The following is a 17,918-nucleotide window of genomic DNA, read 5'->3' on the forward strand; positions in this document are numbered from 1 at the left end:
CATCAAAGTACTTCTTGTCTTTTATGTTTTCATATTTCATCCACTTCTGCTCTTTGTTATCAACTTAATTTTTTTTTTTCAAACTAACAACAGCATCTAAAGCGTGAAAGAGCTGATAATTTAACTTGAGCTCAAGTCCACTATTTTTTTCCTATAATGGTTGCAACATCCCTATGCTGCAAAATGCTACCAGATGAGTCTATTGTGAAAGATCAATTTCTGTTGAAAACAATGACCTGTCCCCTCAGGTGTGCTTACTAGCAAAGTCAACAGAACAGAAATACTGTAATTTCCAAGTTTGAGAGTTATATTCTAGCCATGAGAATACTTCTGTTTTTTTGCTGGAGTAGGTGCATTAGCTTTGTTGCAGTAAGTAACACATCAGCAGGCTGCAGCTTTACTTGTGTCATTTTTGCATTACTATTTTGGTAAACCGGAGTTGTGGAAAACAATGCTGATGAAAATGTATTTAGTTGCATGACAATTGTACATTTTTTTTTCTTTTCCCTGTTACTTTGTTATATTAATTGCAATAAATTGTCACTAACAAAACTTCACAATCAAATTGTGCTTGTGTCAAAGTGTTCCAATTAAGTGTAGTACAGAAGACCAAAACAAACAGGACAACAACTTGTAATGCTAGAAGACATCTGTCATCCTTCCTGGGAGATGAATGTCAAGTAAAAAGCAACAAAGCAAATTAAACATTCACATAGCAGAACATACTGAATATACACTATATTGCCAAAAGTACTGAGACACCGCTCCACATAATTGAATTCATGTGTTCCAATCACTTCCATGGCCACAGGTGTATAAATCAAGGTATGTAAATGGCTTCTACAAACATTTGTGACAGAATGGGTCGCTCTCAGCTCAGTGAATTCAAGACTGGTACCGTGATAGGATGCCACCTATGCAATAAGTCCATTCGTGAAATTTCCTCTCTACTGAATATTCCACTGTCAACTCTTAGTGGTATTATAACAAAGTGAAAGCAATTGGAAACAACAGCTACTCAGCCACAAAGTGGTAGGCCACGTAACATCACAGAGCGGGGAGAGTGAATGCTGAGGTGCACAGTGTGCAGAAGTTGCCAAGTTTTTGCAGAGTCTATAGCTACAGATCTCCAAAAACTCAAGAACAGTGCAGCATGCAACCAAGCCTTACATTACCAAGTGCAATGCAAAGTGTTGGATGCAGTGGTGTAAAGCACACCGCCACTGGACTCTAGAGCTGTGAAGACGTGTCCTCTGGAGTGACAAATCACACTTCTCTGTCTGGTAATCCGATGGATGAGTCTGGGTTTGGCGGTTGCCAGGAGAACGGTACTTACCTGACTGGACTGTGCCACGTGTAAAGTTGGGGGGGGGGGGGGGGGGGGGGGGGGGTTAATGGTTTGGGGTTGTTTTTCAGGGGTTGGGCTTGGCCTCTTAGGAACTCTTAATGCTTCAGTATAAGAAGCCATTTTGGACAACTTCATGCTCCCAACTTTGTGGGAACAGTTTGGGGATGGCCCTTTCATGTTTCAACATGACTGTGCACCAGTGCACAAAGCAAGGTCTATAAAGAAATGGATGAGCAAGTTTGGTGTAGAGGAACATGACTGGCCTGCACAGAGCCCTAACCTCAACCCGACAGAACACCTTTGGGATGAATTCGAATGGAGACTGCGAGTGAGCCAGGCATTCTCATCCAACATCAGTGCCTGACCTCACAAATGCTCTCCTGGAAGAATGGCCAAAAATTCCCATAAACACACTCCTACACCTTGTGGAAAGCCTTCCCAGAAAAGTTGAAGCTGTTAAAGCTGCAAAGGGTGGGCCAAGTCCATACTAAAGCTTAAGTATTAAAAATGGGATGTCATTAAATTTGATGTGTGTGTAAAGGCAGGTGTCCCAATACTTTTGGTAATATAGCATATGTAGCCTGTATAATGCTTTAATATTTTATGTGAGAGTTGTGGGTGCTTGGGATGCAAAATATACGGAGTACTTATCACTACAGACAGCTAGGTTTTAGGCAATGAGAAACACTTTCTGCAACTTTGGTTAGATGAGACTTCATACGCTGATTTGCTCACTAAAACTGTACTTTAAGCACGTCAGCTCTGTCCACATATTGTACAAGCACTCAAACACCCACCTAGTGGAGGAAGAAGAACCTAAAAAGGGTAACCGGAACTTGTGCTTTCACTGTGATTATAGTTATTTCACTAGCAGTGTCTTCAGATTTTCTTTACAATCTGACTAGGTCAGTAACACAAATACATATTTACTGCACTTGGAAATTTTTTTCACAAGTCTACACAAAGTGTCAACCTACAACAACATTATCCATCCATCCATTTTCCAACCCGCTGAATCCGAACACAGGGTCACGGGGGTCTGCTGGGACCAATCCCAACCAACACAGGACACAAGGCAGGAACCAATCCCGGGCATGGTGCCAACCCACCGCAGGACACACACAAACACACACTAGGGCCAATTTAGAATCGCCAATCCACCTAACCAGCATGTCTTTGGACTGTGGGAGGAAACTGGAGCGCCCGGAGGAAACCCACGCAGACACAGGGAGAACATGCAAACTCCACGCAGGGAGGACCCGGGAAGCGAACCCAGGTCCCCAGGTATCCCAACTGCGAGGCAGCAGCGCTACCCACTGCGCCATCGTGCCGCCCACAACAACATTATTTTATATGTAATTTTAAGATAAAAGAAAAATAATAGCTAAGTCATGACATTTTAGTTATCTCATCTTCCTCCTCTCTGGTAACTTATGTCATTCTGCTAGCCTACAGTGTCTTTTGCTTTGCTGTTGACAAAAAGGTTTGTTTTTTTTTTAACAGAAGGCAGAGCTCTAACTGTGAAAATCATCTCTCTAATTTCACTTGATTGTTTCTTTTGTAGTTCCTGAGCTACAAGAAAAGGAACAGTCACTTGCATGGATACACAAGAACATGAACAATACAATTGTTTTCAAGGCAAATGCACCTGGCAAATGTTTTTTTTTTTTATTATTGATAATTGACAGAAGCAAACTTAAATGATCCCTGAAATGTGATGTAAAGAGATTCTTTCATTATGTTTCCCAAAAACATACTTTAAGAGTTAACAAATAAATTTTTAAGAAATATTCAAAAACAGATGTCTTTGAAACCCAAAAGGTTGTTTTCTCATACATTTTAAATACATACACACACAAAAGCAGACCATTAGATTTAGTAAAAATAAAAACACGCACACACCCACTCACCTACCAACAACACTATTCAATAGCCTGAAAGAAAAACCATTACAATAAATAAATCTCTAAATAAATATTTTAATTAACATATATTACAATATATTTTTTACACTTTCCTGTTAATTTCTGTAAAAGTTATACAATGTCAGCAGTGTGGGAATTCAGTATACTATACATAAAATTTTATTCAAATTCAGTATACTATACATAAAATTTTATTCATTTGCAAAACAAAATAATAAATAAAAATAAATAAATAAAAATCTGCAGTCGTTTTTTAGGATCACATGGTTTATTTTTTAGAAGTCCGAGAGCAATGCTTAGACTGGTTGGTAACACTACAAACAGAAAGCCTATCAATGCAGTACCTTCAACTATTCAGTTTTGATTTTATATCACTGAGGTGAACAGGAAAGTTAGAAGGCAACGTTAGGAACATGGAAGGGTTAGGGCAGCACAAGTTACACTCTGATCCATATCCCTGTCTGACTGACCATGAAAACGTTGTTTGTTCATAACACTATGTATTCAAATAGTTCTCATTGTAAACTGGGTTGTAACTGTTACATAAAATACTTTTGATTGGCTCTTTTGCTATATTTGATTTAAATCTTGAATAAAGCACATTAAAGGCCTTATTCTTAAAAGGCTCTGTACACAAAGGCATCCAAATGTAAGAAAAACTGCTTGAGAATATAGTCCACTGTGTTCCATATTTTCTATCTCATTGTCAAATAGCACATGAACAACCTGATGGGTGCCAGATACTTCTGACATATTCTTGCTTGCCTTAATTTGTTAAGAAAAGACATCTGTAGTGAAAGAAAGAAAGAAAGAAAGAAAGAAAGAAAGAAAGAAAGAAAGAAAGAAAAAGTGTGGCTGGGAAAAGAAAGTTGAAGATGTTTGCACATTGGTCAATTTGGACTACCAATAATGAACTCACAAAAACCTGATCTTTTTATATTCTGTTATCGCATAACAATCCATACCACCTGTGTACTATAGATGATCTACAGTTGTGCTTGAAAGTTTGTGAACCCTTTAGAATTTTCTATATTTCTGTATAAATATGACCTAAAACATCATCAGATTTTCTCTCAAGTCCTAAAAGTAGATAAAGAGAAACCAGTTAAACAAATATGAGACAAAAATATTATACTTGGTCATTTATTTATTGAAGAAAATGATCGAAAATTACATATTTGTGAGTGGCAAAAGTATGTGAACCTCTAGGATTAGCAGTTAGTTTGAAGGTGAAATTAGAGTCAGGTGTTTTCAATCAATGGGATGACAATCAGGTGTGAGTGGGCACCCTGTGTTATTTAAAGAACATGGATCTATCAAAGTCTGCTCTTCACAACAGACGTTTGTGGAAGTGTATCATGGCACGAACAAAGGAGATTTCTGAGGAACTCAGAAAAAGAGTTGTTGGTGCTCATCAGGCTGGAAAAGGTTACAAAACCATCTCTAAAGAGTTTGGACTCCACCAATCCACAGTCAGACAGATTGTGTACAATTGGAGGAAATTCAAGACCATTGTTACCCTCCCCAGGAGTGGTCGACTAACAAGGATCACTCCAAGAGCAAGGCGTTTAATAGTCGGCAAAGTCACAAAGGACCCCAGGGTAACTTCTAAGCAACTGAAGGCCTCTCTCACATTGGCTAATGTTCATGTTCATGAGTCCACCATCAGGAGAACACTGAACAACAATGGTGTGCATGGCAGGGTTGCAAGGAGAAAGCCACTGCTCCCCAAAAAAAAACATTGCTGCTCATCTGCAGTTTGCTAAAGATCACGTGGACAAACCAGAAGGCTATTGGAAGAATGTTTTGTGGATGGATGAGACCAAAATAGAACTTTTTGGTTTAAATGAAAAGTGTTATGTTTGGAGAAAGGAAAATACTGCATTCCAGCACAAGAACCTTATCCCATCTGTGAAACATGGTGGTGGTAGTATCATGGTTTGGGCCTGTTTTGCTGCATCTGGGCCAGGACGGCTTGCCTTCATTGATGGAACAATGAATTCTGAATTATATCAGAGAATTCTAAAGGAAAATGTCAGGACATCTGTCCATGAACTGAATCTCAACAGAAGGTGGGTCATGTAGCAAGACAATGACCCTAAGCACACAAGTCGTTCTACCAAAGAATGGTTAAAGAAGAGTAAAGTTAATGTTTTGGAATGGCCAAGTCAAAGTCCTGACCTTAATCCAATCGAAATGTTGTGGAAGGACCCGAAGCAAGCATTTAATGTGAGGAAACCCACCAACTTCCCAGAGTTGAAGCTGTTCTGTACGGAGGAATGGGCTAAAATTCCTCCAAGCCGGTGTGCAGGACTGATCAACAGTTACCGGAAATGTTTAGTTGCAGTTATTGCTGCAAAAGGGGGGGTCACACCAGATACTGAAAGCAAAGGTTCACATACTTTTGCCACTCACAAATATGTAATATTCGATCATTTTCCTTAATAAATAAATGACCAAGTATAATATTTTTGTCTCATTTGTTTAACTGGTTTCTCTTTATCTACTTTTAGGACTTGAGTGAAAATCTGATGATGTTTTAGGTCATATTTATGCAGAAATATAGAAAATTCTAAAGGGTTCACAAACTTTCATGCACAACTGTACCAGACAAATAGTAATGATGATCTGTCTGTGCTACAGCTAATCTTAAACTTGTCTCATACAATGAGCTGTAAACAACTATTCATATCTTTTGTAACTATTTTATCATTCGACCCGTTACATTTCTCAGGCTTTGTTTAATCCTCTCACTTCTTAATTTGTTTGGTACATTCCATGTCAGGCACAGAGAATGAACGCTAAACAGCTAACACTTTCTTTTCATTCACTTGTGTGCAATTAACATGCCAATCTATGTACTGAATACATTATGTGGTAGCCTATGTAGATTACCAACAGCAATGTCTGTTAGGCATAAAATCATACATATTTTCATAATTAATATAACTTTGGCAAATGAAAAGTAATAAAATGTTGCATGGTGCACTGTGTATCACTATTTATTTTTAACCTGTCTGTTGATCAGACCTTTTCTCAACAAAACAATCTTTTGGACTAATTTTACTTTCTGGCTTGATATTGTACTATGCAACAAAAATCTAAAATTTATGACTCACATATTAAAAATCTTCCTCTTTTTTAAATTAATGAATTGCACAAAGATGAAGAAAAACACATAATCAAGAGCATAGTGGTAATCATTTGACTTCAAGAAAATTTAGTTTTTGGGTCATTATGTAGAAATTTGGAAACAGTGGAAACAGTAAACTTGGAATGTTAAGGAATAAGATAAACAGCAATCATGATGCTATAGATAACAGTTTACCATGACATCCTTTCTTGATACTGCATGAAAATGTTTAAACCATAGTTATTTGAGAAAACTTTTCAGTTGAGCAAACTTCATAAACCAACAAATAGCCAACAACCAAAACCAGTAAAATACAACATTGTAACAGTTACTTTCTAGCCTTCTGTCTGAACTGTTACTGCTAATTACCTGAAGATGCTCATAAAGCCTTACACAAGCAGCCAAATACATAACAGCCAAGAAGACATTGATATGACTTATATTAGACAAGTATGAACCAATGTATTAATGAAAGAGCTTAGGGGGTCAATTTAAATATTACGAAACAGTTGTTAATATCAGACTCCTGTCCTCCAGAACTGGTTTAATGAAATTCATACACAGAACAAACAAAGCAAATTAAAAAAAAAAACAACAATATGGAGCACAAAATCTCAAGTTCTAATATACAGTATGGGTGAGGTGAATTTTTAACAGGCTATGATATAAAACCATAATGCAATGTTTCATCGTGCTGTCATAAGAGAGTTACATAAAGTCTTATAAAATCTGTGTCTTAGCTTACGTGCAGGAAGGCAAAACTTTGAGGGCAACACATTTTTTAATCTAAAAGTAGAGGATGTATAATTATTAAAATAAAAATGTGATGTACAAATAATCTATAGTTGCTAGTGTTTTTTTTGCATAAATAGAATAAAACATGTACCATATCATTCATCCTTTTTCATAACCTGCTCATCCAGGGCAGGGCTGTGGGACAGATATGCCATATCAGTCTTCCTACAACAATTTACATTAATATTTCAATGCTGGTTTTCCTTTTCATTGTAATAGCAACCTATTATAACCCCTTGGTTTGAAGTGCATATGCATATCTGTGTGTGATCATAAGCATGACTGATAACATGATACCATATGTTTGGACTATGAGAAGAAATTATATCTGCTGAACTCAAAACTAAATGATCAATCGAATCAAAACATTCATCCATCATCCAACCTGCCACATCCTAACCACAGGGCCACGGGGGTCTGCCGGAGCCAATCCCAGCAAACACATAGCGCAAGGCAGGAAACAAACCCTGGGAAGGGCACATACACACACACACACCAAGCACACACTAGGGACAATTTAGGATAGCCAATGCACCTAACCTGCATGTCTTTGGACTGTGGGAGGAAACCGGAGTACCTGGAGGAAATCAACGCAGACATGGGGAGAACATGCAAACTCCACGCAGTGAGGACCCAGGAAGTGAACCCGGGTCTCCTAACTGCAAGGCAGCAGCGCTACCCACTGCGCCACCATGCTGCCCCAAAAACATTCATTCTTACTCAAACTGAAAATACAGTAAGTCATCAGGAACTGATACAATGTATCTATTTATTATCCTACAATGTACTAATCAAGCACTATTACATCAATACTACTTAACATTCTCAAGCCCAGTTATCCAATGTAGGGTGGTAAGGCCCAAAGCATAAGTACATCTAAAATTACTAGAGTGTAGGACTCTATAAAAGAACAGCCAATATCCTCTTGTTCATTCTGTATTTTAAACCTTACAACACCTAGCAGTGTCTACTGGTAAATGTACCAACTGCATACCATTACTATTAACATCTAGTTGTAGGAAATGCTATAATATTTGCACTTTTTATTGTTCATTTAAAACACTGGTAAGAAATATTTGAGTGCTTTTCTAAATGCAGTGGCACAGTAAAGTAACTTAACAATGGCTTACATCTTTATGTATAAATGTAATATATGTAATAAAATTCAACCAAATGCTCCTAAATTGGATTAATGCTACTTACTAAATTACTGACACCTCCATGTTTGAGGAATACTGTAAAGGTAAATAAACAAAGTAAAGATAGAACCCAGTCTTCACATTTAAATTTACCATAACATAAAATTCCATATTCAAACCTTCTTAACCCAATTCAGGCTTGTAAGGAACTGAATCCTATGCCAGCATCATTAAGTGCTAAGTAGGAACCAGATCTGTGCAGCACACCAGTCCTTCATAGGCCTAACTCATGCACACAACCATAGCTAAACAGGGGGAATTTGGAATCACCAATTAACCTAACATGCACATCTTTAGGGATGTAGAATGTACAATAATTTGTAATTTAAAATCTGCAGATGAAGATAGCATGATTAAATGAATTGGATTTTTAGCATATTATTGCTGCAATGTACAAAATGTAGTTATTTGAAATTAAAGATGGCAGGCACATTTTGCGTAAGATAGGCTCGGTGCAAGTTATAAACTAATTTTCCATGTAACACTATAATTACATAACACCCACAACTGTCCTTTATCACTTATTGTAAAATAAAAGCCTGCAAAAGTCCCTTATAGTGAGAACACTGCAGCTTAAGAAAATGAATTTGATATTATTACTGAGTAGCTTATAACATTAAAAAACAAACAACAAAAAAGAAAAAATATTTCCAACCTAGTACCATCATCTCAACGTATTCTGTAATCAGAGTTTATAGTTATGGAAAATAAATCTTTAACCCTTTGCGGTCGTTAGGCCAGAAAACTGGCCTTAGTAAAAAGTGCGCTATAGGTCGTCAGGCCACCGCTGGTGGCCCTGCAAGTTTCTGACCGATTTGCACAGTCGCCTGGTCGAGAAAAAATAACTGCTGTAATTATTGGCGTTTTTTCAATAATTAATTACGACTAATGTAGCGTGACGTTGAAAATTAAATACGACTGCAAAGGGTTAAAATAAAAATAATGTGATCATACCAACTGAGAAAAGTGTACTTTTTGAACTGAATTAATTTAGAAACGCTAGGAAGAAGCACAATACAAAAATACACTGATGCTGAGACAAGCATCAAAATAAGTACATTTGTGCAATTCAGTTTGACTGGAATTGCTTTCTGCACTGCACTCTAAACCATTATGTCAAAGCATGCATAGAATCAAAACAAAAAGAGCAGTCAGGTCTTAAGGAAATGGTCATGGTAATTTTGAATTTGCCCTTTTCAGTAGCGGGCCTATATACTTCTACTTTCATGTCATGTCTGATAGGTGTAAAATCAGTATCATTTGTATGTGTGTGAATACTATGCAAAACATTCAACAACAGTGACACACAGTCAACTAGTCAGTCCAGACAGTGCAAACAGCAGGTTTATTTCATATGTGCATGAATTTAGCACTGTATGGATTTACCTACTAGAACATTGTGGAGCAACAAACTAAGCATTATAAAATAACATGGAACTTCCAAGAAGCAAATAAACAAGTATTTAAACAAGATATAAGGAGACTACAAATTGCCTGAATGAACAGCCACATGTTGCGGTGGTACTGGTGGAATACTTTTAGATGTTAGAAGGAAATTAATAATAATAATAATAAGCAAAGAGCAAAACAAAAGTAACATGACTCCCTAAACAAGATGATATTTTTTTTATTTTGCTGTTAATGGTTCCAGATGCGTAATCATTGTTGAATTTAATATAAATTACAATACCCTTCCCTGACACTTTTATATTATTGGCCTTGCCAACTATGAATGAATTTGTTTAACTAAGTAAAAGTTTATACAGTCCTTTGTGGATATTTTCTCTGGAGAATTTTTGAAAACAATACATGAAATAGTAAAAACCTCACTTGAAAGACCGTGCTTTTTAATGATTGTAAACAGAAAGACATTAATAATAAGGATAAAAAGGTGACTATAACACAAGACATTACGTATCCTATAATGAATATGGTAGTGATTTTGCTAGACAAGACAGCAGCTGTGCTTATTGTGCTCGACATGAGATGTCTGATGTAGAACATTGTAAAGAGTCAAATGTACATATTGTCCTACACTATGCATGATGCCTGACACCTTAAAGAAAATGAATACATGTAATTATTTTGATATTGTGTGCTCCATATTTTGAATACCTAATTTACAGTTTGTTTTGAAGTTTAAATGAAGAACGTAGAGCTTCTGAATCTCTTACACAGCTAACATCAACACTTTTTAAGCAGTTTCTTCCTTAAATCAAATCTTGTTTTAACTCATTCATTACTGATTTTAACACAATCTTATTTTTTAACTTTGTGTACCTGCTCCATAATTACATTCTGTGACACATTAACTATTAGTCATTTTAATATTCTTTATAAATTATGGTAATTATTGTTTCTGTAGTAAACTGTAAAAAGCAGTGTATACATTTGCCATGTGTAAAAGTGCATGCTACTTGAGAGAGAAAGAGAGAGAGGTACCAAGGTCAGGCTTTAACCTTTTTTTTCCCCATGTAATATCCCTGTCATTCCGTGGTGGAAAAGCTGGCTTGTCAAGATGTCCAAGACTGCATGTTTTTGAGCATTTCTTCAAAAGCTTCTGCTGAAGGAGCTTCTGCATACTGTAGTGAATCTTTTACTCTGCTGTATAGGCTAAAGGACTTGAGCTCTAGCCAGATGAATCCGAAGCAATCATCATCAAACAGGATGAAGATTCCTGGAGTGCGTTCAGGACTGGTAAAGCCATGACCTGCAATCAGCCCTGTGCCGTAAAAACTGTAAAATATCAAACAGAGAGAGAGTATAGTTGGAAATAATTCACTCACCAGAGAGATTGCCAAAAACAAAGGAAAAAAGTGACTTTATTTCATCTATGCAGCATTTAACTGTGGATGTTTTGTTAGTAGTTATGCATTTACATTTAAGTTGACCATCTTTTAAAGAAAAGAACCAATGTACATGTTACCACTGACAGCTCATTCTATTTGCTTATTAATGACAATGTACTATAGTGTCTTTAAAACTGGTCTATTAACAGGTGCAATGGTTATAGATATGTTCTGATCACCATTTATTGCTTATGCACAGTAGAATGCAAAACAGTTAATTTAAAAAGTATACTTTAGGGATTGACAGCATTGTAGTATCTACTAAATATTCCAACTGTTTTACGTCTACCAATCCTTCCATCCACAAGAGCTTGGCATCAATAAGGGTAGCAGTAGTAAAAGGGAAGACCCAAACTTTCACGCGACTTCAGTCCAACACAAGCCACACTGGGCCAATTTACTGATGCCAATTAATCTAACATGCATGATGTAAGGATCTGAAAGGAAACAGAAGAAGACACTGGCAGAATATGGTAAAACAACACAAACAGTGGAACACTGGAAGGTGAAGCTGCACCCATGGAATTGTGAGAACAGTACTAACCTTACCTCAAGTGTCACTGGCATTACTGTTAGTAAGATGAAAAACAGCAATACAGAGTGGCTTTCATATCTTTAACAATGTGCAGCTCTACTCAGCTTTTATGAAACTATAAGAAGGTAACATTTAAGGGCCACTGAGCATTAACATTTTTTTTTTGTTTGTTTTACATCCTTTTCTACAAATAACGTATTCTCTGCTTAGGATAAATCTTCACATTAATTTAAATGATGAATACAAACCTTTGTTACATTTTACATGAGAGAAAAATGCTTTCATGCAATTTCTATTGAATTCTGTTTGACACTGGTATCATCATAATAACACATTAAGCAGATATAGCATGATATCAATACTATTGACCAAGCTGACATTACACATATACAATTAGTTTTAACTATGTTATACAGTACTAATGTTTGAACACGGGCAGTGTAACGGCATAAACTAAGAGTCTGTAACATAGCACCACAAGCTCAGTTTTGATTGCTAGCCTGGCAAGCATCTATATAGAGTCTGCAAGTTTTCCCCATATGTACATTAGCCGAGTGTATGTAACTGTACAAAATTACCCATTTTAAAACTGGCCATTGGAAGTGTGCTATTAAACACACTCAGGTCCCAGTATAGGTTTATTCTGGAACATGTCGTGAAATCAACTACATCAACCCAGTTTGGGGTCACAAGGAACGAACCTGGTGGTTGGAATGAAATTCCTTTATGGTGCTCAATCATGTACAAAAATCAATGCACAAAATGAGATTCAGTTAAGGGTTCTGTGAGAAATCCAAAAGGAGAACCTCGTATATAAAGTCATTTCCAATAGATAAGATTTTGAAACAGGGAGACCAATTGGTATAGTGCATAACATTTATACTTCAGAGCTTTAGGGGCTCAGGCTTTACTTTTAATTTGGTCATAACTGGTTTGTTTGTCATAGAAGGTACCTTCTGGGGACTCCCTCATACTCCTGGGAGACTTCAATGCAAACGTGGGCAATGACAGTGAGATCTGGAAGGGTGTGATTGGGAGGAATGGCCCCCCGATCTGAACCCAAGTGCTGTTTTGTTATTGGACTTATGTGCTCGTCACGGATTGTCCATAACAAACACCATGTTCAAGCATAGGGGTGTTCATATGTGCACTTGGCACCAGGACACCCTAGGCCTCAGTTCGATGATCGACTTTGTGGTCGTGTTGTCAGACTTGCGGCCACATGTCTTGGACACTCAGGTGAAGAGAGGGGCGGAGCTGTCAACTGATCACCACCTGGTGGTGAGTTGGCTTCGATGGAGGATGCCGGTCAGGCCTGGTAGGCCCAAACGTGTTGTGAGGGTCTGCTGGGAAAGTTTGGCAGAGCCCCCTGTCAGAAGTAGCTTCAACTCTCACCTCCGGCAGAACTTCGACCACGTCTCGAGGGAGGTGGGGGACATTGAGACCGAATGGGCCATGTTCCGTGCCTCTATTGTTGAGGTGGCTGACCGGAGCTTTGGCCGTAAGGTGGTCGGTGCCTGTCGTGGCGGCAATCCCCGAACCCGTTGGAGGACACCAGTGGTGAGGGATGCTGTCAAGCTGAAGAAGGAGTCTTACCGGTCCCTTTTGTCCTGTGGGACTCTGGAGGCAGCTAATAGGTACCAGCAGGCCAAGCGGAATGCGGCTTCGGTGGTTGCTGAGGCAAAAACTCGGGCATGGGAGGAGTTTGGGGAGGCCATGGAGAACGACTTTCGGACGGCTTCGAGGAGATTCTGGTCCACCGTCCGGCGTCTCAGGAGGGGGAAGCAGTACAGTGTCAACACTGTATATGGTGGGGATGGTGCACTGCTGACCTTGACTTGGGACGTTGTGGGTCGGTGGGGGGAGTACTTTCAAGACCTCCTCAATCCCACTAACATGCCTTCCAATGAGGAAGCAGAGCCTGGGGACTCGGTGGTGGGCTCCCCCATCTCTGGGACTGAGGTCACCGAGGTGGTCAAAAAACTCGTTGGTGGCAGGGCCCTGGGGGTGGATGAGATACGCCCGGAGTTCCTTAAGGCTCTGGATGTTGTAGGGCTGTCTTGGTTGACATGTCTCTGCAACATCGCATGGACATCAGGGACAGTGCCTCTGGATTGGCAGATCGGGGTGGTGGTCCCCCTCTTTAAGAAGGGGGACCGGAGGGTGTGTTCCAACTACAGAGGGATCACACTCCTCAGCCTCCCTGGAAAAGTCTATTCGGGGGTTCTGGAGAGGAGGGTCCGTTGGATAGTCGAACCTCGGATTCAGGAGGAACAGTGTGGTTTTCGACCTGGTCGCGGAACAGTGGACCAGCTCTACACCCTTAGCAGAGTCCTGGAGGGTGCATGGGAGTTCACCCAACAAGTCTACATGTGTTTTGTGGACTTGGAAAAGGCATTTGACTGTGTCCCTCGGGGAATCCAGTGGGGGGTGCTCCGGGAGTATGGGGTACCGGACCCCCTGATAAGGACTGTTTGGTCCCTGTACAACCGGTGTCAGAGCTTGGTCCGCATTGCCGGCAGTAAGCCGAACCCGTTTCCACTGAGAGTTGGACTCCGCCAGGGCTGCCCTTTGACACCGATTCTGTTCATAACTTTAATGGACAGAATTTCTAGGTGCAGCCAGGGTGTTGAGGGGGTCCGGTTTGGTGGACTCAGGATTGGGTCACTGCTTTTTGAAGATGATGTTGTCATGTTTGCTTCATCAAGCCGTGATCTTCAGCTCTCTATGGATCGATTCGCAGCTGAGTGTGAAGCGGCTGGGATGGGAATCAGCACCTCCAAATCCGAGACCATGGTCCTCAGCCGGAAAAGGGTGGAGTGCCCTCTCAGGGTTGGGAGCAAGATCCTGCCTCAAGTGAAGGAGTTCAAGTATCTCGGGGTCTTGTTCACGAGTGAGGGAAGAATGGCGCGTGAAATTGACAGGTGGATCGGTGCGGCATCCTCAGTGATGCAGGCTCTGCATCGGTCTGTCATCATGAAGAAGGAGCTGAGCCGTATGGCAAAGCTCTCAGTTTACCAGTCGATCTATGCTCCTACTCTCACCTATGGTCATGAGCTATGGATAGTGACCGAAAGAATGAGATCGCGAATACAAGCGGCTGAAATGAGTTTCCTCCGCAGGGTGTCTGGGCTCTCCCTTAAAGATAGGGTGAGAAGCTCAGTCATCCGGGAGGGGCTCAGAGTAGAGCCGTTGCTTCTCCGCATCGAGAGGAGTCAGATGAGGTGGCTCGGGCATCTGATCAGGATGCCTCCTGGACGCCTCCCTGGGAACGCCTCGGGATTCTCCCAGAAGAGCTAGAAGAAGTGGCCAGGGAGAGGGAAGTCTGGGCATCTCTGCTCAAGCTGCTGCTCCCGCGACCCGACCTCGGATAAGCGGAAGAGGATGGATTGATGGATGGATGGTTTGTTTGTTTGTGTGGGTGGGTGTACTGATTAATTAATGGTTAATGAGCGCTTTGTTTTTGTCCACAAGAAAAACACCAATACTAAATTAACATTTAAAGTGTACATATGGAAAAAAACAGATCCTTATACAATCAACTTGTTAATTTAACACTATAACCGTGAATTTAACAGTGGTGATTCACGTAACTGAATAATGAAAAGTATTTTATTTTTCACTCATGTTTAATGTCATTCTAAAAGTTGTTCTCTTTTTTAGTCAGTTTCTTTTCTATTGTAGAAACACTGTTTAATCCCTTGAACACCGCATGGTATGATGAACTTCCAGCTGCTGTACCCACTACATTTTTTTGAGTGAAGCACATGTGCTGCTTGTGTGCGCTCTCATCATAGAAAATACAGAGAAAAATATAACACAGTTTTTCATGCAGATAGATAAACTTGATGTTGACAGAAAAAAAGCACTTTTATATATTTCCCATATTAGTCCTGTAACAAAACCTTATTACAGCAAATCTTTTGAATAAAAATGATATTATGGAGGGCAATCTGTCTTTCTGTAAGTTATTTTAGAACATTTTTAGGAAGTAAAATATTCTGGGCACAATATATATAATACATTTGCACCATACCATTTTTATATATAGGATGTGTATCAGTATTTTTTGGTCACAGTTCATATGACTTATTCAGTTTCCTACCCATCTTTCTTTTATAAACATTAAGTTACAGTGAGTCAGTAGCTCAAAAGTGAAAGAACTCAACGATCTTTACAACAATCTGTGGTATTTTCTCCTTATTAGTGTGACAATACAGCTAGACTGTTAATATCTAAGTATGAACAATTATTCATTTATTATTTCAGTTTATGTGGAAGACATACCCTATGTGTCAGCTAAAGCATGTTCAATAAACAAGGAGCATTGTTTGTAACCTGCTGCATGTCTTTCATTTTATAATAATTTCATACATTCTACAATAACCCCATCTCTGCAATGCTATGTTAACATTATTTAGATGTGATACTTTTACTAAAGCAATTTACAAATACTCTATAAAAAAGTATATGTGTTTATTAAAGAATGATTAAGTTAATAATGCCTGTCAAAAGTTTAAAGTAAACCAAACAAAGCATTGTCTATAGTTAGTTCCATGGCTAAAATAAAGGATAAAAAAATTTGAAAAAACACATACTGCTGTTAGAAGACAGGGTCCTGGACTTGTCTATAACAGCAGTTATGTTGAGTACAATGTGTGGAAGTGGGTAGTCAAGGACTGACTCTCGAAACTAACAACCTGCACTTTTTCCTTTACAGCTGAATTAAAACAATATTACACCCAATTACTTTAGGCAATGCATATTAAGTGAACAGTAGATGTGCTGAAAACTGTGTGCAAAACTGCCTATTGGCACGGGAAACTAAAATGTGCACTGCCAAAAAGACTCTTTAAAAAGGTGATGCTTTAATAACAACATAAAAATCTGAAATACAGCAATTATTTCCTATTCTGTTTAAACAAACGGGAAAAAAATACCATGTTTGCATACTCAGCTGTTTTATGCTACAGCTGTTAAGCACCCATATTAGAGATCTTGAGCGCAACAGTGACCTGCTGCTATCCAAGAGTAGAGCACAGAGATTAGGAAAATCAGCTCCAAAAACCTGGTGAATTAACATGTTTAAGAGGCAGAATGCTGTCTGTTTTACAAATGATTGATTCAACAAGCTGACAACTGAGGCTTGTGAAGAGGGTCATATTCATTTTGCAGGGGATGTGCAAAAACAAAAAAAATATAAAAAATATAAAAAAAATAGCATGTCTAGAGCAGGGGTCATGAAGGGCTAGTTGTTTGATACAAACTTCCGGAATAACAAAGTCGCACGGTTCACCTTTAAAGATAATAACAACAATAATAATGAATATTCATATATCATGTCCCGTTTGTACTTACCGCTACCTTTGTAGCATTTTTGAACAAATCATGAACTCTGTCCCATTTTTGTACAAATTATCTGTTATGTAAGATTTTAAAAACATCAGTTCTTTCATATTTTTTAAATGAATCCTATCACATTTGTACGAATCACCAAATCTGTAGTATTTTAAACAAATCTCATCTGTTACACATTTTGAACAAATTATTTTTCACATTTTTGCACAATATTTAAGTTTAACATTGCCATTGTGTTTCAGTGAAAATATCTGTTATCTCTTTCTTTGTCTGTAAATGTCTGTTAGTGGGAAGCCTGGCATTGTGTACTGTAATCTGGGGTATACAGTAATTTGAAACTGCAGCTCTGAGTGAGTCTTGTAGATGTGCATCAATAAGGCGTGTTCTGTGTTTGTTTTTGATAAAGTTCATATCCGAAAAGGATGATTCACAGAGATAGATTGAACCAAAAAGGCAGGCAACTTTCATAGCTGCTGTGCATACACCTTTGTACTTTTCTGTGTCCATAAGACACCAAAGGCTTGGTGCACCCTGATGGGCTTTGAGGTGGAGGTCATTTTGCAACATTAGGATTTCTATCTCCACCTGTCCAGCATCCAAGTTGAATGTGGCACTGCTCTTCTGCCCAGGTTTGTAGGTTCCAAGTTTATAATGGAAGAGTCAAGTGTGGACCTCGTCACCACGAGGCAAAACATTTATTAAATCCAGAAACATAGTTGTTAATTTTTAAAAGGGAACCCGTTAACAACCAGTGTCGGTCACCAATAACATTGTTC

At 38.8% G+C, this 17,918-nt stretch overlaps 1 protein-coding gene across 2 annotated transcripts in view; it reads right to left on the bottom strand.

Annotated features, from left to right (window-relative positions):
* Positions 1–10,659: 10,659 nt before the first annotated feature.
* fbxo31 (F-box protein 31) overlaps positions 10,660–17,918 on the bottom strand; it is a 124,174-nt gene continuing 116,915 nt past the window's right edge. For both annotated transcript variants that reach the window (XM_028810107.2, XM_028810108.2), the window contains one exon: positions 10,660–11,136. In XM_028810107.2, the coding sequence (XP_028665940.2) occupies positions 10,914–11,136 (223 nt within the window). In that variant the 3' untranslated portion in view covers positions 10,660–10,913. The remainder of the gene's footprint in view (positions 11,137–17,918) is intronic.

The sequence above is a fragment of the Erpetoichthys calabaricus genome, chromosome 9 (genome assembly GCF_900747795.2).
Source record: "Erpetoichthys calabaricus chromosome 9, fErpCal1.3, whole genome shotgun sequence".
Classification (NCBI taxonomy): Eukaryota; Metazoa; Chordata; class Cladistia; order Polypteriformes; family Polypteridae; genus Erpetoichthys; species Erpetoichthys calabaricus.